The sequence below is a fragment of the Lagopus muta genome, chromosome Z (assembly GCF_023343835.1).
Source record: "Lagopus muta isolate bLagMut1 chromosome Z, bLagMut1 primary, whole genome shotgun sequence".
NCBI lineage: Eukaryota > Metazoa > Chordata > Aves > Galliformes > Phasianidae > Lagopus > Lagopus muta.
The window spans coordinates 28608589-28634177 of NC_064472.1; the positions used below are offsets into that span (position 1 = coordinate 28608589).

Sequence of the window (25589 nt, forward strand, 5' to 3'; positions counted from 1 at the left end):
AGATACGAAGCTAATGAAATTACTGGCTAATATGCTAACATACAAGCAGTGTAAGGTGACATGGTTTGGTAACAAAACCATGGGTGTATTGTGTTTTGCAGATGGATAAAGTCATAAAATTGTTAAGGGTTGGAAAAGACCACTAAGATCATCTAGTCAAGCACATCACCACCATATCCCTCAAACCTTGTCCCTCAGTGCCAAATCTTCCCTTTCCTCAAGTGAGGGATGACACAGCAAATCACTGAAAAAGATAGTCAGAGCTGATTTACTTTTGTTCTGAAATGAGGATTTTTTTTTTTTTTGTTGTAAGATTAAGGAATAAATTTGTAAATGGTCATATTATTGCATCTTGGCAATGCAGACTGATACAATTCCATTGAAGTGTTGACATGAGTTAGAAAATCCAGGCACTCTTTACCTGCATTTGCAGTGTGATTAGAAAGTCAGTAATCAGTTTCCTCATGAACTAAGTGGGAATGGTAATATGCATAGCTTTGTTAGTTTAGGTTATACCTGTGTAATGTAAATATCCACACAGAAATGGAGCAAGCTGTGAATGCATCAACACTGAAAGTTGCTAGTATGGTGTTAAAGGTAAAGTTGAGAAAGTGTGTTGTAAAACAAAACAAAACAACAAAAAAAAAAACCCAAAAAACAGCAACAGAAAAACACAGCGAGAGGATTGTATGGATTTTTGTACTGGGTTTTTATAGAACTGTTGCTTATGGTAGACATGTCTTTGGGGTAAGGGTTGAGTGGTCTTAAAGGAGTGGGGAGAGAAAGTAAGTATTTCGTTTGTGCCTTTTATAATACTGTGGCATTTTGAAAACTTTTTTCCTGATCAAAACATGTGTTGAATTTCAGATGCTGTTTGACAGAAGGTTATTCTCTTCAGCATATGTTATTTTATTTTTCAGCTGGATTGAAAACGAACCACAATGGCGACGGTCATGTCTGATAGTCCTCCAAATCCGAGTTGCAAAATCATGACTTTTAGGCCGTCAATGGATGAATTCAGAGAGTTCAACAAATACTTAGCATACATGGAATCGCAAGGTGCTCATAGGGCTGGAGTTGCAAAGGTAAACCATCTTTAATATAGGAGGAAAATTGTTCCTAATACGTGTTTTCCTACACTTTTATTTCACTGATAGTGATATTGGTCTTATTGCTGATAATATTTTTTTCATGCGAATTTCAATGAATTTGATGCTGGTCTGTTTTTCTGGTTGTAGTCTTTGTGCTATGCAAATGAATGAAGATACTTTTCTCTTTCCAACCTTCAATTTTTAGCATGTTTACAACAGAAAAAGAGGATCTTTTCATAAGGCAGATTTAAACTAGTTTTGGTAACACAGGATGTATATATAGGGAAGAACATAATATACATATTTTGCTTCAAAAATGATGCCTCCAGTTTATTTTCATGGTAACTATAACAGTACGGAAGAACACAATGGCATTATTTGATACAGTACATTCTCAGCTACAAAACAGTATTTTTCAGCATAGTTGCCATTATTAGCTATTCATTTTGCCAGTCATGAACAAGAGCCTGCATGCTGTGCTTGTTTTTTTTTTTTTTTTTCCATTTTTTATTGGTCCAATTGTTGGAAGTCAGAATGTGTGAAATCTGGACTGTGGTAGGACAGTCCAGCCAAGGTTGGCAGCATGCTTCATGGTCTTTAGTCTGGAATGGGGCCTGGTTTTACGGTGCGACAAGAAAAAGGTTGTCGTCTTCTTTGTCCTGACTTTGGAAGTTCAGCTTAGTCAGTGTCATGTTGTAGCAGAGTTTATTGTTTATCTGGGTCACATAAAATTGAGAAGGATTGTCCCTTTCCTATCCCAAAAGACAATAAGCATCACCTTACCTTCTAGGTCTTAATCTTTGATGAGAAGTTCACGCACTGCCACTCTGTGGACTGCCATTTTGACTGCACCTTATTGTGGTGATACGATGTCTCATCACCATTAGTGATGTGATCCAGGAAACTGCCACCACTGTCCTGATAAACTTGCGTATGATGTTCTTTGTGGTCCCATATGAGCACTCATGGTGCTCACCTAATGCAAACTTTGTGATATTCCAATATTGCCACAACTGTTTCCAACACGTTGATGTCAATATTCATCTCCATATGTAGTTTCCTGGTTGTAATCCACCAATTTGAGGTGCACTTCAGGGTGTGACAGCTATGCACCATCTAGCATATGGCTATACTGACATCCACTCTTTGGTCTCCAGAAGCATTCAGCAAGCATTGATGAATGTTACCAAGTGTGTTTTTTTTCCAGAAGGAGAAATTCAGTAACCCACCTTTGCTTTATATGCACTTCAGTGACAGGCACCATTTTATCAGACTGCCCTTCTGCTGCTGTCTGTTGCACAGCAATAGTATGTAATAGAAAACTGCCTTACCACCAGTATTTGTTTCTAATATCATAAGCCAATATCATAAAATAGGAGGCATTACTCTTGGAGCATCCTTTGTGTTTGGAGTATATAAAAGGAGAGGTGTTACAGTAAACTAGAAAATCCTCATCTGGCAAATGCAGTCCCTTAGGCTTGCAGATAATCCCACTTCAGCCAGTAGCTATATGCTTTAAGGTTAGTGAGGCACTACTGAGATTAAATCCATATTTGCTTACTTTCTAGTGTTAATTCTTTTTTTTTATAATGAGACTTAGATGTGGAATAAAACTGTAGAACAGTCTCTTAGAGATCACAGAGTTCAACCATTCACCTCTCTACCTGCCTATCACTGAACTGTGTCGATAGATGAAACACCTGCATGTTTATTGAATACCTTTGGAGATGGTGACTCCACTTCCCTGAGCGGTTTGTTCCAATGCCTAACCACTCCTGAGAACAAATTCTTCCTGATATCCAGTCTAAACCTTCCCTTCTGTAACTTGAAGCCATTTCCTTATGTTTTGCCAGCTGAATATAGAGGCTGTCTTTTTTGCTGCTACCTCCTTTCAGGTAGCTGTAGAGAATGATGATGTCTCTCCTTTTTTTCCAGGCCTTTTTCAGTTCTCTCAGTCACTCCACATAAATTTCCAGTCCTTTAATGGATTTTTTTTTCTTTTCCTTCTGCATGTCCTGGAGCATCCTTCTTGCAGCAAGGGACCCAAAATTGAAGATGGTACTTCATGTGCAGCATCACCAGTGCTTGAGTATAGAGGGACAGTCTCTTTCCAAATCCTGCTGCCTATGCTATTTCTCATGCAGGCCAGGATGCTGTTCACCTTCTTGGCTTTATGGGCTCATGTATAGCTGGCTGTTGACCTGCACCCCTAGGTCCTTTCCTGCCAACTACTTTTCCCCAAGCCCATACAGGTGCATGGGGTTGTTATGACCCAAGCAGTGAGCCCAGCACTTAGGCTTGTTGAATGCCGTATAACTGGCTGTTGCCCATTGATCCAGCCTATCCAGATCCTTCTGCACAGCCTTCCTACCCTCAAGCACATCAACACTCCCACTCAGCGTAATGTCATCTGGGAGCTTACTGTGGTTGCACCCAATCTCCTCATCCAGGCAGTTGATAAAAATGTTAAATGAGACTGGCTGCCTTACTGAGCCATAGGGAACACTGATTGTAACCATCTGCAAACCACTTTTAACTTCATTCACAAGAACCTTTGGGGCCTGGCCATCCAGAAAGTCTTTTGCCCAGCACATAGCAGATCTGTCCAAGCAGTGAGTTGCTGGTTTCTCCAGGAGGATGCTGTGGGAGACACTAGCAAATGATATGCAAAAGCCCAAGTAGACAACGTGCACAGCCTTCTTTCTTTGTCTACGTAAGCAGGTGATCTTACCGCAGAGGTAGACCAGGTTAGTCAAGCAGGACTTGTCTTCCATTAATCTGTGCTGACTGAGTTTGATCAGCCAGTTGTCCAGTATGTGCCATGTGATGACATTCCATGACTTTCCCTGGTACAGAAATAAATCTGACAGGCCAATAATCCCTGGATATTCCTTCATGGTAAAAAGTCATCATGTTCACTAAGCCCAAGTCAACTGGGACTTCCCTGTTTGGCCAGCACTAAATAAGGAAAGTAGTCTGGTGAGCACTTCTGCCAGCTCCATTAGTACCCTTGGGTGGATCCCAGTCATGCATGGGTTTGTGTGTGTTCAAGTGGAGTAGTAGGTAACTAACTGTTTCTCCCTGGATTTTAAGAGTTTCATTCTGTTCCCATCTGTCTTCCAGCTCAATGGTCTGGGTAGCTAGTGAATAATTGGTCCTAGTAATAAAGTCTGAGACAAAGAAAGCAATAAGTATATCTTCATGCAGTGGTATATCCAGAATCTTACAGTAGTTATTCCTCCCCTAATGGAGAGTTATTGTCAGAGATTAGATCTGATGTAATTTAGTGTTGCGTCACATTTGTGCCTTGTCTGCTTTGTCATTTTTGAAATGAACAGCACACCATGTAAGTCTAGAAATCCTACCTTAGTTATTTTAAGTCGCTATTGGGAGCGGCTCTCCTCATCACTGGGATTTTAAGCTATTAGAGTGAAATTGAGATACTTAAAATTGAGAGAAGAGAAACAAACTTTGCTGAACATCTCAAACTTTTGAAAACTTTTTCCTTCATGACTTCCCAGGTCAGGGTATAGATAGAACATTTTCAAACTCTTCTCTACAAACAGAAATAGAAATAAGATAAACTGAAGTCAGGCTTTTTTTTTCCTGTTTCTTATAGTCAGCCACATTATGAAATGTTTGTTTGTGTGGGAACGAACTATTACAGACCTCATCGTTAACAGTGAACTTACCAGCAAGATCTGTCTCAACAGATCTACCTATATATTAATGTATATGTGGGCAAGACAGTATATCTCTGTTACTATCTTTGACATTAAAAATACTTTTTTTCTATACTATTTATGTAACTATTTTTATTTCTCTTGTTAGTGGGTTCTCATACCCAAAGAAAAATAAACTGTCTGACCAGCTACTATGCTTTCTTTATTCATATGTAGTTGTTGAATGTAGCTAGGGTCCTTTGGTATGTTGTATAATCAAGAAGTATGCACAGACTGTGTTCCTTGCTATCTCTGGGTATATAAGGAAATTATAGCAGATGCCAATATTACTGTATTTTATGTTTGGGAAAAAAAAAATTAACAAATACCTAGTTTTGCTTAAAAGTGGGCATAGTTCTGACTGACATTTTATCATGTGTTGTTTTTTCTAGAATGTAACTAATCTTTTTGTGCTGGAGTATTTAAAAATCAGCTTCACTTGAAAAAGAAAATGCACCCCATTCATTTCATTTTAAAGGAAAATGGAGTTAAATGGTCCTCTTTGGCACTTCTTATAAGCTATATCATCAGACATGATACTGCAGAGCTTCAAATGGGTATACAAGCATCCAAGCATATTTTTGAGATCTTAATTAGGACAATTTATTTTCTGTATCTTTTTTTCCTGTGTACTTGTTCTTTTCGCACCTGTGGAAGATTGAAACAGCTGAGTGTCCTGGTCATCAGCTTGATGCAGATGATAAATGCTCCTCTTTGGCTGCTGTTATACTTAATGTTAACCAGGGGACTCAAATTTAATTCTGGTAGGCTAATAATTTTTGTATATCAACGTCAGGATGTCTAGAGGAGGAAGCTTCTATGTTGTGGCATTCTTGGTTGCAAAATTTCAGCCACTAGAAAGTGAAGTATTGAATTTCTCTCAATGAAATAATGGCAAGATTGTATGTATTCCTCAGATTACTGCATGAATACAACTTTTGTAATCGCTCTGATTTACCTCCTTAGCTCAGTTCTGGTTCCTTTCCTACTATCCACAGTTAACCTCTGTTTGCAACCAGGTAACATAAATATCAGTAGAATTTAAAAAGAGAGACAGTGTTTAATGTGTGGTTTTGTAGATTTGTAACTTTCTTGTGAACTTTCTAAGGCTGAAACATCCCAACTGAATGCTGAAATGGACCAAAGCTATACTAATCTGTTTTGATTAGACATGTATGAAATGACTTTTTATACAGCAAATGTATCAGTATTCTAAAAAGTTGTAATACAGATGTTGGTTGTAGAGTGGTTGCAGGCTTCTAATGTATCTGACCTACTGTAACACAGGAGGTTGTTGTCTTACTTATTCTTTTCATATCTACTCTGGTATTGTGCTGCAAAGACTGTAGATTAGAATCCTGTACCTGAGTTAAAATGACTGGAGAGTACATTTTAGTAATTCAAATGAGTTTCTTCAGAGATGTTACATTTTTCAGGGTTAGGAGGAAAAATAGATGGTTAATTCTAGCATACACATCTAGCAAATGTTGTTTAACCTGTATTCTTAAATTTTCAAGGAACACTTTCTTTAGCTGAATTCAAATGGAAACTTTTTCTTCTCTGACAGGATTTCCTTGAGGGTGGATCTTTGTATCGTTGCCATTGTCAAAGTATAGCTAGTTATTTTGTTGCTTTATCTAAACTATGCTGTTTCAATGTCACCTTTGAATGAAATGGTTATTACATCTCAGATAGGAGGCATGGAAATATTTGGCTACAGATTACCATTCTCTCAAATTGTACTAATGTGCAATTAAAAGAAGCTGGAAATTAAGTTAGTTTGAATTGCAATTCCAACGTTTGGTTTTAAGAGGTTGATACTACTTTCATAGCTCTTGGAATTTCATGCTGTTTCTACTGAAATCACTAAAGTGAAGCATGCAAGAGTAGAATTTGATTATGTAGTCATAGATTTATGATATTTTATACAGTGTAATTGGGTTCAGTTTAAAGTTAATACCCTTGTGTTTATGTGACTGAAAAAGTGCGCATCTCTGTTCTTGGCCAATACAGTGTTGTCCTATGAGGAGAAAATACTCTTGGAAAGAAAGGAATGGATCCGGGTTCCTAGGATTGTTTTATCATCAGAATTCCAAACTGTTTGCAGAAACTTTCTCCATGTACATCTATGATACTCAGGAGCACTAGAAATATTTTTCTCTATATGTATGTATTTATGTACTGGACATATGCTGATCTGGATGTACAGAACATCTAGACTAATGCATATGATAAAAGAGAGAATAAGGGAACTTTTACAGAACGATTAATTATATTGATTTGAATATTGATTGAATTATATTAGATTCACTGAGATTGGTAGGGATCACTAAGATCATCTAGTCCAACCATCAGCCTATGTGTGTAACTGCTATAGGCCCTAGTTGCTCAGTGTGACATCTGCTGTTTCCTTGTGTATCTTTAGGGATGGTGATGCTACCACCTCCCTGAGTAGCCTGTTGTAATCCTTCACCACTCACTGTGAGAATAATTTTTTCCAAACACTGAAGCTGAAAACTCCCCTGGTGCAACTTGAAGCCATCACTTCTTGTCATACTGTGACTTAGGAAGGGCCTTTGTAACCACTATATGCAGGTCTGTCTTCCCTTTCATCTGCTTGCTGTTAGAATAATAGTCAAAGCAATTTTAGCTGTTTCTACTTGGGTATTATTTAGCTATCTTAAAAATTAATACATTCCAATGTTTATTCTTTAAAAACTACATAATATTATGCATATATATACGTATATAAATTTCAGCAAACTAAGGAACTATGTATTTTCAAAATCTTTCGAAGTCAGTAATTTGCACTGTAGTAAAGGCACGTTTTCTGAGTTGTGGAAATTGAATTTTAAGTAATAGGAATAATTTTTTTTTTCTCCTTTTGATGGTACTTTTAAAATAAACTCAGAGGAACTGTATCAAGTCCAGAACCAGGGGATGTATATACTCAAGGATGAAGAGAAAGAAAGACTTCAAGAACAGCTCTCTATGCACATACATGCAGGAACTGCCATTTAACCTCTAAACAGAGAACATAAAGCAGAGTAGTACTTCTTAACTAACACTTCAGATTTGTATGTGGAGATAGGAGGTAAAAGATGTCTTGTCTGTTCAGGAGTGTGAATATATAAATAGGAATATGATGACTGTGAGGCTTGTACATACTGTGAGGGGAAAAATAAAATGTATATGCTTTTCAGGGTCTGACATAAGTGTACTCAGAGGAACTATGTCAAAGTTTACAGACTTGGAGATTGAAAGAGGAAAAAAGAAAAGTAGTGTATAAGGCTGAGGAAATGAGCAGACAATGAAATGATGAGATTGTGTGTCCACACTAATACAGGATAAAGCGCAGTTATTTGTTTAATAAAGTTAAGCCAGGTATTCAAACAAAGTAGAATGTCATTCTGTGGGGTCCCTATGGATAGGGTAGCTGGGCTATAAAGCATTTTTGCTGTTTTTTGCAAGGGCAGAAGACAAAATACAACTGAGGGAAGTAAGATTATATTTATTTGTTGGAAATATTTTAATACCACGAGGACAGCAGAAGCCATAAGATTAACAGGAAAAATATAAAAGCTTTCAGTTAAACATTTAGCTTTCAGGAAACATTTATGAATGGCACTAAGCTATGTGGTACAGTAAAAATGGAGAAAAGAACTGTCCTCTGGACTTGAGAGGAGGGCCCACGCAGATCTCCAGAAATACAAACAGGTCAAGTGCAACCTGGTCTAGGGAGCCTGCTTTGGCAGGGGCCTTGGACTAGATGATCTCTAGATGTCACAGAATCACAGAATCACCTGGGTTGGAAGGGACCTCAAGGATCATGTAGTTCCAACCCCCCTGCCTAGCAGGGCCACCAAACATACACATTCAGATCAGGTTGCCCAGGACCCCGTCCAACCTGGCCTTAAACACGTCCAAGGACGGGGCATCCACAACCTCCCTGGGCAGCCCGTTCCAGGGCCTAACCACTCTCCTAGTAAAGAACTTCCCCCTAACATCCAACCTAAATCTTCCCTCCTTCAACTTGGATCCATTTCCCCTAGTCCTGCTATTGTCAGCCCTTTTGAAGAGTTTACTCCCCTCCTGGGTGTAGGTTCCCTTCAGGTATTGATAGGCTGCAATGAGGTCACCCCGCAGCCTTCTCTTCTCCAGGCTGAACAAGCCCAACTCCCTCAGCCTGTCCTCATAGGGGAGGTGCTCCAGCCCCCTGATCATCTTAGTTGCCCTCCTCTGGACCCTTTCCAAAATCTCTATGTCTATCTCTATGTCCTTTCTAGCCCCTACGATTCTGTGATCTCTGTGAAGTCAGGGCAATCCAAAGCACAAATATAGGCTGGGTGCCGAGTGGATGAAAAACAGCCCTGTGGGGAATTACTTGGGGTACATGTGGAGAAAGATCTCAACGTAAATAGGCAGTATGTGTCTGCAGCCCAAAAAGTGCAGTGTAGCTTGGGCTGCGTCAAAAGAATTGTGACCAACTGGGTGAGGGAAACCATTGTCCACTGTGCTCTGAGACCCACCTGCAGAGCTGCATTCAGCTCTGGAACCCCTTAAAGGGGTCTTAAAGGGTAGTTACACAGTTTGACATAAGTCTGGTTACATCTGCATGGGCTCATGCAGCCACCCCTAGGGAGTTTGGTCATATGCAGTGAGAACTCTCATGATCATATGATGACAACGAAGCTGGGAGGAATGGCTGATGCACCGGAAGGCTGTGCTGCCATTCAGCGGGACCTGGACAGGCTGGAGAGCTGGGCAGAGTGGAACCAGATGAGGACTTGCACCTAGGGAGAAAAAACTGCATGCACCAGTATGGGTTGGGAGATGACCTGCTGGAGTGGAGCTCTGTAGAGAGGGACTGGGTTGTCCTGGTGGACAGCAGGTTGTCCATAACCCAGCAGTGTGCCATGGTGGCCAAGAAGGCCAATGACATTCTGCTGTCCATTAAAAACAGTGTGGCCAGCAGGTCAAAGAAGGTGATTCTCCCCCTCTGCTAGGCCCTGGTGAGACCTCACTTCGAGTGCTATGTCCAGAGGTCCCTTCTAGGTCTTGCAATTCTGTGATCCTATGCTCTTGGATTCGCCTGTAGTGTGAAGCACCTTTACTTAGTCATGTTCAAATGAGCAAAAAAAAAGCCACCCTGAAGGCATTTGGTCACGCTCAGTGAGAAGTCTTATGTATAGCTTAATGTATAGTGCTTTACTGAAGCAACAGATTACAGATTCTTTTGTGCTGATAGTGATAAACATGCTTTACAGAGCACACGGGAATACCAAGAATGGAAATAAAACGCCTTACTGCAAGCAAGTTAAATTATCAAACAATTCTGTAGAGATTTCTAAGTTTCCTGGAAAAGCACTTGGTAAAACTGATTGTGTGAATCTTACCCAATAGATAAGAAGTCCGAGAAGTCAGCCATGTCCTCCTGACTAGTCCGCAATGGATGATATCTTCCCCCAAGTTTCTCCTCTCTTAAGCCATTTTTATACTACTTTCCTGAGTGCTTTCATCATACATATCTTTGTGTGATTGTTACAATGGGAAAATGAAAAGCTTCTGGCTCACAGTGGCAACTATGAAGTTTATCTGTTCCGTGGTACCACCATGTTCCCATTCTTGCAATGTTATGACAGAGCCTGGCTGCTTTGTTTGCACTCCATTCTGGTTTCTGTGGTATATCTCTTAGAGTCAACATACTGAGCTCTCCTGTTACTGACATTTAGGGGTACATGTTGGGTTGCTTAGAGAGCTATCATGAAATAGACTGCTTGCATATTCACAGCAGCATCACAGCATATTCCACCCTGGTGGCTTCCTCAACACTGTACTCTGATTAGGGAGGACATGTCAATAAGTCATCTCCAATGATTATTCTGCATAATCCACCCCAAAACTGTAGTCACTCAAGTTTCACTGAGCAAGGCCGAGTGTTTAGCAGCCAGGCTGAAAGAGGAGGTTGGGGTAAGCACACAGTCACAGCCCTTTATTTAAGAAGATCATGGATGTGTTAGAGCATATATTGTGCTTTAAACCAGCAGGTGGTTCAGCACCATGCAGTTGTGGGATGGAGGAAGACAATAATAAAAAAAAGTAGAAGCTGAGATAAAATTATTTACTAAGAGAAAAGGATCAGTGATCAGTATGTTTCTTCTCATTTTTGGTTGGTTTCTTACGTAGTAGAGCTTCTTCAGCACATGTCAGCTGCTCTTCTGTTGATATTCTAGCATGTTGGTCTTTGGGCCAGTCCATAATCACTTTAATATTTCTGTATGACTGGGATTTCCTATTCGAGCCCACTGTGTGATCTGTGCATCCCCTTTGCTCCACATAGCGTCAGTTGCATGATGTGTGGATAGGACCCTCTGTCATCAGAGTGAGAGGGGAAATTCTTTGGTACGTTCAGCATGAGATTGAGACACAGGGGAAGTCAAATGTCGTCCAACCAGTTTTATCAATTAAAGTGGTAGGGAAGGGAAAGGCTGGCGATTAATACAAATTAGGGTGATGGGGAAGGGAAAGCAGGCAATAGGGATAGTAAGAAAAAAGCAAGAATTATATAATGCAGGGATAGTCACCACTAAGGACCCAGTGGAATCTGTTGAGCGCGATTCTGATGGTCCAAGGCTGATGCAGTAGTAGGGGCGAAGGAGGTGACGGCAGAATGGCCGGCCTAAGGCAGCAAGGAGGTAAGCGGTAGCCAACTGACAGCTCGTCCAGTAGAAACAGGCAGGTGTCAGGTAGCAGGTCCAGGAGAATCAGGCACCAGGAAAGTATCATGCCATGGGGCATCCTATATCGAGCACACCCCTCCTTGACTGTTGGTGCCTTTTTTTTGTTCTGCCACCACTGCATTCTTGGCACTTAGGTAAGAGTCACATTGAGCACCTGTGGGCATGCAGGTTCTCCGGGTAGTTCTCTCCCTTGGTATGTGTCCACAAAAGGCTGCTCATAGACCATTTAGCGGGTGATTATCTCTGGCAGCTGTTTATCTCTCACTGCACCTGGCCTGCAAGTCTTCAGACAAAAGAGTTCTTGTATTTGTCCATCTGTTGAAGTTGTCCAACAGCAGGCTTTGAGACAAAGGTACAGACTGTCGTGGGCTTGTCCAAGACTTGCCTGGACTTGTACATCTGTCAGAAATAGTCTCTTATTCCCTCCCTTTGAATGCCCAGCCCAGCACAGGCAGTTGGATTGCAAGGGGGAGCTGTTCTTCAACATAGACTACTACCAAAGCTGTTCGGACCCCTTCATATGCTGCCAATATCTCTTTTTCAGTTGGAGTGTAGTGGGCCGTGGATTCTCTGTGTCCCCAGCACCGAAACCCTAGAGGGCAAACTTGAGTCTCCCTTGTGCTTTCTGACAAAGGCTCAGAGTAGGGTCATTTTCCCTGACTGCTGTGTAGAGCACCTGCTTTTTACATTCATGTGTGGTGCTTAGCTATCTGTCAAGTTAAACCACAGTAACCACTCAAAAATGAGACAATGTGTTTGTGAGCATTGGCTGTGTACTTACTGAATGTAGGCAACTCAATGCAGTGACCATTTCCCTGAGGAGCCTTTTCCAGGTTTACTTTGCATTATGGCAAAACCGTGTTTTAGAAGAATGAGTTATTTTCTTCCCTTTCTCAGAAAACTTACTGTGTTGTGTTGCTTCACATGATGATGTCTTCAGTATATTGTGGGTGTTCAGGAGATTCCCACTGTTTCAGTGCAGCCTGGATCAGCCCGTGACAAATAGTAAGACTGTGATTCCACTCCTGGAGTGGCCTGCACTCTGCTGCCAAAGGGACTGAAGAAATGATTTAGCTATGTCAGTTGTGGAATACCACTTTGCCACCCTTAGCTGCACTTCTTCATTGGAGTTCTAGAATGGCTGACATTGCAGCACTTAGCGGTAGTGTGACTTCATTCAGCCACGGTAGTCTCACCTCCACTCTCCATTGGGCTTTTGCACAGGCCATATGAGACTGCTGAAGAGTGAACGAGTCTTGCTGGTTACTGTGTGGTTCTCCAGTTCATGAATCAGTCAGGGAATGGGAATTAGAGAGTCCTGGTTGGTGCTGAATTGCTGCCAGTGCACCACTGTAGTAGTGGTTGGCACCAGCTGTTCTACTCTTAATAACCCCGCTACAGAAGGGTCATCTGTGAGACTAGGCAAGATAGACAACTACTTAATGTTCTCCATCTCCATGGCAGCTATACTGAAAGCCCACTTATACCCCTTTGGGTCCTTGACATCCCTCCTCATCTATACCAAGGATGCACAGAGCCTCTTGATCAGTCACAGTGGGGTGCTTTTGCCACTTATTTCTTGTTAGGCCCTCTTTGGCATCCAATACAGGTAACTCTTCAGATCTACCTGTCAATCCAGAAATTCACATGCGTTTTACCTTTTAATAACTGGATGGCATTGAAGTGCGTTGCACACCAGAGACCACTAATGCCTGATTTTTCTGTGGTTCTGACATGCCAGTTCACCAAATCCACATAGCCCAGTAAACCCAATTGTTCCTTTCCTCTACCTGGCTGGAGGCACGGTCTTTCTAGTTCTGATTATTGTATTCATTGTCTTTGTCAACCTCAGAGGTAAGGTCAGAACATCTTCTCTGTTTGGAGAACTGCCTGCTGGAAACTGGGACAGAACGACCCTTTTGCAGTTGTTTTCTCACGTGTCTCACGTACACATGCCTGTAGAACTGAGGTAAGATTTTCATCCCACTTACTCATATCCTCTCAGTGATCGTGTAGGTGAAACCACAGGATGGTGTGTGGTGTGTACCCACTATATTCTCTCTCTCAGGCAAAGTATTGCTTACTTCTAATGAAAGAAGTACTGGTTTGTACAGGTGGAGGAACAATGGCTGAGACACAGAGCTTAGACACAGGCCTGTAGGGAAGAAGAGAGACTATCTTCATGTTGTCATCCACAGTTGGTTTTTTGTCATCTTCCCACCTCACTCTTGCCAGGGTGCTGGCATACGATGATGATTCATTCCATGCAGTGCCCTGCCACATAAGTCATGTATACTTGATGTCATCTGGATCTTGGAAGTGAGTATTATCATCCAGGTTAATTGCACCTACAATTTCTACCATAGCTTCCCTTAAGTACTGGATACTTTTCTCCATGGTGTTCCATTTGCGTGGGTTAAATACCAGGTCTTCCTTGGGTTATCTTTCCCTCATGGCTGACAAGAGTTGCCACCATAGGATGAAAGAGTGTGTCCTCTTTCCAACTCTTTGTCATTGCCTCTTTTCCGAGAAAGAGATCCCAGCTGCTTAGCTTTACTACCCACTGAATCCAGGCTGCTGAAAGCACCATCCCACCACTGGAGCAGCCAGGTGACAGTGTGCTCCCTGGCTGATGGCTGTAGTCTTCTTGCATACCTTGAAGCTCAATCAAAATTAGGAGTTGGGTAGTTTCTGTCTCTTCCTCCTTTTGCCTTTGTGAAGGCCCTACTTCTTCTCCAAACTTAGAACCTTCTCTCTTTGCTAAACTGATTTCTGTGAACATTTATTTGTTTTGCTTATAGGGACAACTGATACTGGCACTGGTTGGGTTCTCTGGTTGAACTGTGGGGCTGGATAATCTTTAAGGCCCCTTCCAATCCAAACCATTCTATAATTCTGTAAAGTTCCTATTAAGTTCCTACTTTCCTATTATACGTAAAGTAAACAGTAGAGGCACAAGAAAGACAGTATTAAAGCCATTCCTAGACAGATGATATACTGTACACCCTGAAGCAAATCGGCTAACAAATTTCAATCAGGCTGTTGAAAGCATGGAATAATGCATTTTAGTTCTATTGTCACAGAGAGTCCTTTTCTTAAAAAGGAAAGCCACAGAATAAGAGAAAAATAAAGTACACTGATAGATTAATTGCTCTTTCTTGACTAAGAATTGTTCTGGAGCCTCAAACTGCACTTATGTGGAGCAAAGCACTTAAATGAGTTTGCAAACAAATTGACAAGTGGGACAGTAAATTTTGGAACATTGTACTGAAGGTATACATTGACAAGCAGAAGGAAAATAACTTTTTCAGATTTTGAATAAAACTAGCTACATAGAAATAGTAGCCACTGCTGTTCAGAATCAGATGTGGGACAGGAGATTACTAGTACGCAAAAGAGGATTTAATACAAACTGTATGCTTTGATAGCATTCTGAAATAACCTCAGTTCTATAATATGCATGTTCATAGGGGAAAATGAATGGTAGTTTATAACTGTGACATTTGTTATCTAAAACTGAATACATATCCCCTAAGTAACATCAGTCAATGTAAATATACTTCGGCTATTTGCTGTAAATACGGATAAATGAGAAAACTCTGCCTTAGTTTTTTTTTTTTTTTTTAATTTGAACATCAAACGATTGATGATTTTAATCTAAGTTGCTTTCATAACATAAACATGATTTGCCTGACTTCAGAAAGGTTGTTCATTTTTAAAGGGAATGTTAAGAGGCCTCTCTGGGAGAGTAGATCCCAGGGTCAGTAAGTAAAAAACTTGACCTAGTCATTATTTCCAACTGTGATACGGCCTCTGACTATATGTCATTTTAGATATGGTGTTTTAATATCGTTATTCCTTGCTCTGACCTTTGCTAGAAAAAGTAAATTATTTGGGGTGGAGACTTTGTTTTCATTTAAATGATGTGTAGAAAGAATATCAGTGCTCACACAATTCACTTTTTTAATGAGTAATGACAATCATAAACATATTTCAGATAGTTGAAAGTGGATATTTTGACTCAACGTTCACAAAAGTGTTTTAATCACTTAAAACACACTGACCTTGAATTAAAGAAGATAATGCAAATTTTGCTTTTCAGTATTCATCTGATTGAGCCAGATGTACGAGTTCATGCTTAATAATCATGAAAATGGAAACCTCTGTGCACATATTTGATTTTTATGCATATATTCTGAATGCATGACTTCCCTGCTCCAAACCAACATTCGGTATAATGCTGATGTGAACAAAACTTAAGATTTGCATGAGAGAACTGTGTAGAAATCACAAGATGATACAATTATTTTTTCTCTGAAAGCTAAAAAAACTGAAACAAGCTCTGGAGTCCCTACATAAATGAAATCACGTGGTAGTTGAGAGGAAAAAAGACAGAGGGGATTCTATCCATGTGAGAACTGAATAAAGGAAAAGTTGGTTTGAAGTCAAAATTTTAGATATAGAAGTATATTACTATCTGATATTTTTTCTTTAGCTTGGTATATTCAGGTTAGTATGTACTTACTACCATGAATGGTGTTGTCCAGATCTCTTAGATGGTTGGATTTTGAGTACTTGAGCATTACAGTTTGCATGCTTACAGTTGTTTTAGTAAGGTAGCAAACGATCTTACGATCTAAGTAGTGTTTTCCTCTTATTTTTTTTAAACTCTTTATTTTTTACTGAGTGATGTTATAACAGTCTCTAATGGGCAGTGTTGTATGAAATTCTGAAGTGCTTCATTAGAGGAATGATCTAGCTATCGCAGAGTAAAAGCTACCTTTAAGATATGAATTAATTATTCAAGTTCCGTAATTCATAAATAGTAGAGATACTTCTACAAAAGCCATCCTGCTTGCTCTGTGTTTCATTAAAAATTTGCAAGCCAATGCCTATGAAAATCTGAGATTCGCAGAGAAATGAGTTATAATGAGGGGAGCAAATCCACAAATACAGCATCCAGATATTTTGTCAAGTAAAATTAAAAAAAAAGGAGAAGCTAGAAGGAAAGCAGTAGGATAAAATAGACTGCCCAAAACCTGTCTCCAACTTTGTTTTAAAATTAGCAATTTCAAATCTAGAGGATTTTCTGTTTTCAGATAAGTAGTAAAAGGAATATTCAAAATTATGCAGTCTGTTAAAGAACACTTCTGTCACTACAGGATTCTTGGAAATTTGAAATGGCTTTAGTGATAACAGTTTCATACCTACTGAGGAATAGATTTTGGACAATGGTGATGGCTGAAATAAATGTTAGCTTTACAATTGGCTAATCCACACAGAGCTTTAATATTTAATTATGAGCTTTAAATTGTGTTAATACAAAATCAGTATGTCTTAATGAGTCCAAACTGCTATTCTAATGGAACTGTACACTGAAGTTTTGTGTAAGTTAAGCAGACAACAGTTCTCTGAACTAGCTGTAATTTCATAAATATATCAGAAAAAAAGAGATTTATTCATACTCTATTCAGCAAACAACATTTGGAAAAAGGACTGTCAATTGTAGGAATCATAGAATCATACAGAATGGCTTGGGTTGAAAAGGACCACAATGATCATGTTGTTTCAACCCCCTGCTATGTGCAGGGTCGCCAACCAGCAGACCAGGCTGCCCAGAGCCACATCCAGCCTGGCCTTGAATGCTTCCAGGGATGGGGCATCCACAAACTCCTTGGGCAACCTGTTCCAGTGCGTCACCACCCTCTGTGTGAAGAACTTCCTCCTAATATCTAACTTAAACCTCTCCTGTCTCAGTTTAAAACCATTCCCCTTGTTCTATCACTGTCCACCCTCCTAAATAGCTGTTCCCCCTCCTGTTTATAAGCTCCCTTCAAGTTCTGGAAGGCCACAACGAGGTCTCCCTGGAGCCTTCTATTTTCCAAGCTAAACAAGCCCAGTTCCCTCAATCTTTCCTCATAGGAGAGGTGCTCCAGCCCTCTGATCATCTTAGTGGCCCTCCTCTGGCCCTCCTCCTACTCCAGGAGCTCCACGTCCTTCCTGTGCTGGGGGCCCCAGGCCTGGATGCAGTACTCCAGATGTGGCCTCACAAAAGCTGAGTAGCTCTTGTGGAGGACAATCACCTCCCTCCCCCTGCTGGCCACCCCTTTTTTAATGCAGCCCAGAGCACAGTTGGCTTTCTGGGCTGCAGGCACACACTGGTGGCTCATGTCCAACATCTCATCTACCAGGATCCCCAAGTCCTTCTCCACGAGGGTGCTCTTAAGGAGTTTTTCTACCAGTTTGTATAAACACCTGGTTTTTCCCTATACAAGTGCTACACCTTGTACTTAGCCTTGTTGAACCTCATTAGGTTTTCATGGGCCCACTTCTTCAGCCTGTCCAGGTCCCTCTGGATGGCTTCCCTTCCCTTGAGTGTATCGACTGCACCACTCAGCTTGGTGTCATCAGCAAACTAGTGAACCTTTGACTGTGGCTAGCAATCAGATCTTAATCCACTGAACAGTCCACCCTTCAAATCCACACCTCTACAATTCAGAGAGAAGGATGTGGTGAGGAACAATGTCAAAGGCCTTGCGGAAGTCCAGGTAGGTGACACCCGTCACCCCTCCCCGGTCCACTGATGCCATCACTCCATCATAGAAGGCCACTAGATTATTTAGACAAAATCTGCCCTTGGTGAAGCCGTGCTGGCTGTCTCAGATCACCTTTTTGTCTTATATGTGATTTAACAAAGCCTTTCTAGGAGGATCTGCTCCATGATCTTCCAGGCACAGAGGTGAGGCTCTCTGTGTCTTCCTTTCTCCCTTAAAAATGGGAGTAATGTTTCCCTTTTTCCAGTCAGCCAGGATTTCACCAGACAGCTGTGATTTTTCAAATATGATGAAGAGCAGCTTGGCAACCACATCAGCCATTTCTCTCAGAACCCCAGGATGGATATCATCTGGCTTGATGATATCTTAAATACATTCAATTGCATGAGGAGGTCTATGGACTTGTTCCTCTGTTACATTGGGATGGAATCCACTCCCCACACCCTCACCTAGATGTTCAGGGTTTTGGCAGACACATGAAGACTGACCACCAGTGAAGACTGAGGCAAAGCATTTATTGAGCACCTCAACTTTTTCTATGTCTGAGGAAGCCAGCTCTTCATTACCTTTTATCAAAAGGGGATCACTTTCCTTGGCCTGTCTCCTCCTGCCTATGTACACATAGAACCCCTTTCTTGTTATCTTTCATGTTTCTTGCCAAATTCAGCTCCATCTGTGTCTTGGCTTTCCTGATCCTATCTCTACACACACAGACAACAGCCCTGTATTACTCCCAGGCTACACAACCCTGCTTCCACTTCCTATACTTTCCCTCTTTTCCCTCATTTTAAGCTGCAAGTCCTTGCTCAGCCATGGTGGTTGCCTGCCTCCTCTGCTCGACTTCACCTGGGGGATGGAGAGCCGTTGCCCTTGCAGAAGGGTGTGCTTAAAGAGCTACCAACTCTGTTCTGTACCCGTGCCCTTAAAGACAGTTTCCCAGGAGATCCCACCACGCAATTCCGTAGAGCAGCTGGAAGTTTGCTTTTTACTTACATTGAGGATAACAATTCTGTATCGTGGTGAGCAGTGCTTGTGCACTGTATTGTTTTCTGATTGTAAAGGATTTCTGTCCATTTGTGTTACACGTGTATGTTTGCACAGTTGCATGGTCTGAATTGCTGTGGGTTAGTGAGTTAGTGCTTGTGAACTGAGCAACAGAAGATGATGTTATGGCCATTTTAAGTTTCTGTACCATCTAGGTGCACTAATATGATCATGTAGTTAAGTGTAGCAGCTGGTAAGCAGTAAATTCACCATGTGGGCATATTTGATTCTTTGGATTTTCCATAATATTTGGAATTGGTGTGGCAGCTGTTGATATTCTGTATTTTTCACCCAAATTTTCAGGTTATCCCACCAAAGGAATGGAAGCCAAGAAAACATTATGATGATATTGAAGACCTGGTGATTCCTGCTCCAATTCAGCAGATGGTCACTGGCCAGTCAGGGCTCTTCACACAATATAACATTCAGAAAAAGCCAATGACAGTGAAGGAATTCAAGCAGCTGGCCAACAGTGACAAGTATGTATATGTAGTCCTTGCTTAAAATGGCTAGTGTTTATTTGTTACTATATTGTGATTTCTTTTAAGTGTGGTAATAGGATGATGGTGATTATTATTACTATTTTTTTAATGTACCTCACGGAAGTTTTTCTCTCTTTAGTTGTAGAAGCATACCACAATATGAATCTTTCTTCTGTTGTTGAAAGTGGCTGTTGCATATGTTGGAAGTAAAGAAAGGGATCTAGAACACAGTTGTACTTAGAGAAACTCCATGTTCTGGGTATGGCAAAACAGCTATTAAGGAAGCAAAAAAGAGGTGCTGAAAAGGGCTGGGCGCTATACTATAAAAGCTTCAGCTTGGTGAGTGAGGAGAGAGGGAAATGGTAGAAGGAATACTTCCCCATTCCTTTTGCCAGTGTAAAACAATATATTCTACTTCAGTACTTCTCAAAAACTGGTGGAAAATGATTTTTGGATTGTGACATAAAAAATCGTTGAGAGAGAAGATATTTGAAAATAATGAGTTAGAGAAAGCAAAATAATAATGGCTTAGTTTGAAGAAAAGTTTATCTTGTTAACTAATTTAAGAAGTTAAAATTTAGAGGGGAGCTGTTACCAAGATCAAAAAAACTATTAAGAGCTCTTGAAGAGGCTTCTTAGAAAATGTTCTATAGTATCCATGCATGTGTAGAAGTGGAAAACTGATCTCTTTTTTTGAATTTAAAAATATCTGTACATCTACTTTTGTACTTTTTGTGAAAAAAGTGGTTTTATCACACAGAAGTTTCTTTTCCTGATAAGTAGGAATGGAAGTCTGTTTTTGTGGTTGTTTATATGTATTTGTTCAGAGCTGTTAGGGGAGAGAGTAAATAGAAAGTTACGTCAATTCCTATGATATCTATTCATGTATGGTTGAAATGTGTATTTGATTAATTCATGGTAGAATGAGAAACAATTTTTTAAAATAGATTCAAGAATGCTTAATACCTGGAATGTATTTGGGAAGCATTTCTGATTTCAGTTTTTATACCTTTTTTATTGAAAGCAGTTTACAACTTCATAGTTGAAGTCAAGAACATTTGGGAGAATTTTTAATGAATTATTGAGTCTCTCTCTGAATATTTGTAACTGCTCTTGAGAAAATGTCACTTCCTGTGACACTGCTAATATTCTTTATTTTTCTTAAGCTATTAAAGAACTGGGACCTCTTATAATCTTATAAAAAAAGACTTTTATTCCTTTATGAAGAAAGCTTCCCTTTCCTTAGATACTGTGGTGATATCCCTTTCCTTTGGAAAAGAGGAAAGGACCAGGAACATCTGAATGAAAGTCACAGCTCCATTTAAAACAATGGTCTGTTTTAATGCTGTCTAATGCATTGCATCTTTTATTTGTTTAGGTGTTCTCAATTCACCATTTAAACAGCGTGCTTCTCCACCCTGTCTACAGGGAAATATGGGCATACCTGCATTCCATAGTGGAGATACTTGTTATAGTAACTGAATTTATGTATCCTTATTACTCAGTGTCAAACAGAAACACAGGTCGTTTTCTGGAGCCATATAGTGAAAAACGGTGGAAATAAAAACTCTGTTGCTAAAAATTAATTGTTTAAGATGTATATTGTTAACTGCTTATCTTTGTTCTGTTTTATCACGTGGTGTACTTTGTTCATATATATTCAGGGTTTCTATCCAGTGGTTCAGCTGTAGTAATCTGACAGTGCTAATGATGAACTGTTTCTCAGAGCTGCAGTAGAAGGAGTACATGTTTTCTTTCCTAAAGACCAAAATGTGGGAGAACAGAGTCCTGACAAAAGGATCCCACAGGAAAGGCTATTATTGAGTGTTTTTTATGATAGTATGCTAATGCTGTATTTTCAGAAGATTTTCAAAGGGTAACCTTCTTGGATATATAAAGGTATAGTATCCTACAGGGGAAAAAGGAAAGATCTCTTATGTATTTTATTTTCATTGCTTGAGAGAAGTTTTGCTATCACTGTTTGAAACGCTCTGTCTCCTCTTGAAGTCTTTTCCTAGGGGAGGAGCAAGGAAGCAAAGCGCTGTTTTTGCCAAGCAGTACTGTTGCTTGGCAGAATTAGTTCATTTGAATTATTGTGAGATAGACTTGTGTAGGCTCTGCCTCTGTGTTTGCAGAGATAGTACTGAAGCAGAGAAATAATAAATGTCAGTTGTCAGAGAAGTGGCTCTTCCGTGTGTGTTTGTTACAGAGAACAGAAATAAAAAGAAGGACATTAGTATGAAAGCAGTCAGGACGGGTTCTGTTTATCTCCTGAAGATTAAAGAAAAATGTTGTATGGGTGTGTAACTTCAACCAGTCTAGCTGTCATGCATGAGGTTACATTCTGAGCTATGAAATCAGGAATTCAGGCAGGACAAGTAATAATTTTTCCCTGTGTATTCCAGTGTATTTGAAATAGAGTGATCTTTTAGGATTCTCTTTGCAGGATCAGAAGCATAGTCCATTTTGAAGGTGGTTGTTGAAAGACTAGCTGAAATTTGCCTTACCTCTTCTTCTGCAGATACTGCACCCCAAGATACATAGATTATGAAGATCTGGAGCGTAAATACTGGAAGAACTTGACTTTTGTGGCACCAATTTATGGAGCAGATATCAATGGGAGCATTTATGATAAAGTATGCGTAGCTTTTTATGAAGCTTATCTCTTCCAGCCCCCTCTGAAAGGGTATTATACTTAGAGCATACATTCTTGTTTTGTGTCTGAAAAACCTGTCTTTCTGAAATCTTTGTGTTACTCTCTTAAAAGACTCTAAGCAGGGTTGAAATTAATTGTACATCAGCAAGAACATTTCTGTAGGATATTGATACTTTTTCTTATCATAGGACTTCTTTCTTCAGCTGGAACTTTCCAGGGCTTTGAAATGCTTTACTGTTTAATTCTTAACATTTCAGTATATATTCAGTATTTGTGTACCTATGTGGAAATTTAGTGATATTTTAAGTAAAATAAGAAGTACATTTATTTCTCACTTTCATGGAGGATAATGGATCACAGTACTTTGTGTGTGTTGGGAATGTCTACAGTTTCTGTGAAATATGCTTGTGATTGCACTATGCCTCTGAATTAAAATAAAGAGGAAGTGCATTTTAATGGTTACTCATGAAGATCTCCATGAATTAAAAAGGACTGGACACATATTGTGTTCTGTAAAATTACAGTATATCAAATTGGTTATATAAACATTGGATATGTAAAAATCAATATATTTATAAATGTATAAATATATTTTATATAAATAAAATCTCTAAATACAGATTTTGATAGTATTGAAGGAATGAGATTGATTGAAGAAGTGCTGGCACTAAGAAGTTTGAGGATTTTTTTCAAAATCATAAAGCAGAGTTTTATCCAAAAGAGCCTGTCTTGTACAGAGTTACAGGCTCCTGAGTTATTTCATGTTCTATGTAACTCCCTTCTACAAACATTAAGAAAAAAAAAAGAAAAAAAGTAGAATTTCCCTGTGGCAGATAGTCTGAGATGCTCCTAGTATTTCATACTTCTTCACAGAAGACAAATTGCTGGAATACTGTCTAATGATACATATAGTCAGCCAGGATAGTTTTAGGCTGTTCAAGTTTTGTACTAGCTTATATGAACTTTTAAAGGCAGATACAAATGTCTACTGGTCTTTAGTTTAGAAAAAGCAGCAAGTCCAAATTCTGTTTTGTGTCCAGTTACATAAAAGCGATTAGAAAAGTAATTTAAGATTCTGATCTGGGCTGTTTCAGTGAAGAGCCACTTCAAGTGCAGGTGGTCTCGAGTTGTTTTATTTCTGTATAAACAAAAATAGGGCACAGGAAAACAGTGTTTTGTTTTGTTTTGTTTTTTGTTTTTTTTTGTGTGCGTGTGTCCCAGTACATAAAAGCTTGCTCCTCTTTAAGATTTCTTTTTTCTCCTTTTCTTCCCTGTGTCCCCTCTTGTCTGCCCTTTCATCCCCCTTTTCACTCTCCTTTTGCCCCCTCTTCTCTCCCATATCTTTTTTGTTGTTGACAGATGACCTCTCATTCTCAGCATACCAGTGTTTTACAAATATACATGTTATGGTTGTGATTAAATAAGTATTTTAAAATAAAGAGAAATGTTAGTGAGAGGCAAAGTTGTGGAAGAAGGAATAAACAGGCTGAACAATTAACACAGCAGCCATTTCAGAGTGTACAGTTCAGTGGAGTGTCAACAAAAACAGGGAGTAATCTCTGGTATGAAAACTGTTGATGAGAAAATTGCAGATGCCAGATCAAAAGTTTACCTCTAGAATATTTTTGCCAAAGTTAATTTTCAGCCACTAGATGGTGTGCTTGGGCAACTTATACTTTTCGTGTCTTAAAATTGTTAGTGCTAAGAATGTTTTTTTTTCCCTTTGGTTTCGAATTAGAGATTGTTTATCTTATGTATACAGTTTGTTTTGCTACTGCCATTTTTGGGGGGAAAGGGATGAATATAGTTAGGTGCAGTATTCAGGAGAAAGAGGAGGGCAGAATTAATTTGACGTGAGAGCCTGAAACAGAAACAAGTGCTCGGTTTTTACATTATGCATTTTATACTAAACTGCGTGGTATTGATACAGAATGATGCATGTCCAGCTGGATTTCTAATAGTAAATAACAGGAATTTGGTGAAAATGTGATGTTTATGTATGGTTGAGCTGTCAAAATTATTGAGAAGTATTTCTGTACTGCAAGTAATTACTCTTTATTTTAAAAGTTTGCCACTTTTATTTTCTTGTCTGCATGATGATTATTTTTATGACAAATCAGTGCCTGAAGCTCAACCAAGTTTTGAGTTTTGCTGTTTAAATAATTTAAGAAATAAGATTTGTGGAATGCAGCATCTTAATAGCTGCTTAGATCATAGATTTTGTAGTTTACTGTTCTTAAATTAGAGAATGAAAGGTTTTGAAGGATTTGGAAGAAGGGGCAAAGCTAAAAAATCTGTTATGTAAAAGAAAAAAATTGAACAGTTATAAATACATGTTTTGAAATCTGACAACTGCTGTCGATGATTCAGAGTTTACTCTTGTGATATATAGATTTTTCTAGATTCGATCTTGTTCATAATGTATTTACAGTTTTACAGTGTTCTGTTGGTGTTGAATAGACATTAGATCTTTGTAAGGAAATAATGTGAAAAAAATAAATATTTTGTATGCTGTATACAGCTTTATAGAAAATAAATTAAGATATTTCAAGCAAACATTCAACTACTATTCTATGCTGAAGGCACTCTAATTGCTTTTATACTGTTTTTCAGAAAAAGACAATAAGAGTGGCTCAAGGAAATAGTTGCACTAACAAATAGATTATGAAGAACATTATTTCTGTTAAGTTTATAAGCTTAATTGGATAGATGCTCAGGGTTTTGTCTCTCTGTTCCTATAACTTCACCTGAACTTGAGTGAAAATTAGTAATCCTGACAGAACTTGCAAAATCTACAATAAAGCACCAGTCTTTCTAGCTTCACTTGTTAAATTGATTCTTGAACTGAATATGGACACCAGTTATGACTGCTTTGGAAGTTTAATTTTGAAGCGGTTATTATTATTTTTTAATGGTATTTTAGTAAATCTCTCTTGCTTGTAAGTTAGCCTGAATGTAATGCCAACTTGAGCCTGCAGAACGGTTGCAGAAACCTGCTGTTCCTATCAGGAAGAGGAAGGAGAAGAGTTCTTTTGTTTCTGATATCATATCTGTATTAACTTATCTGTCAATTGTAACTGTGAGTAAATTGGAGAGTGTGATTCACCTACTTTTTTCTATATAGTTTCTATCCTGGGAAACTAGTTAGACCTATTTCAACACTACACTCAGTTGAATAAATCACACTAGTAATTGTGGAGGCTACAAATTTAATTGTTTTCTTATGTGAGATAATGGGAGCTCAAATAAACTTTTTTTTTTTATGTTTTCTCGGGGTCTTTTCTTTAGAAAATTTTTATT

The 25589-nt window shown here is 39.2% G+C and overlaps 1 protein-coding gene across 4 annotated transcripts in view; it reads left to right on the plus strand.

Annotated features, from left to right (window-relative positions):
* Positions 1-25589, plus strand: part of KDM4C (lysine demethylase 4C) — a 297078-nt gene that overhangs the window by 15403 nt on the left and 256086 nt on the right. For 3 of the 4 annotated variants that reach the window (XM_048930999.1, XM_048930997.1, XM_048930998.1), the window contains exons 2-4: positions 921-1085; positions 19455-19630; positions 22155-22269. In XM_048930999.1, coding sequence (XP_048786956.1) covers positions 942-1085; positions 19455-19630; positions 22155-22269 — 435 coding nt within the window. In that variant the 5' untranslated portion in view covers positions 921-941. Of the gene's footprint in view, positions 1-920; positions 1086-19454; positions 19631-22154; positions 22270-25589 lie in introns of those variants that run through there. The other variant, XM_048931000.1, reaches the window with a different exon arrangement.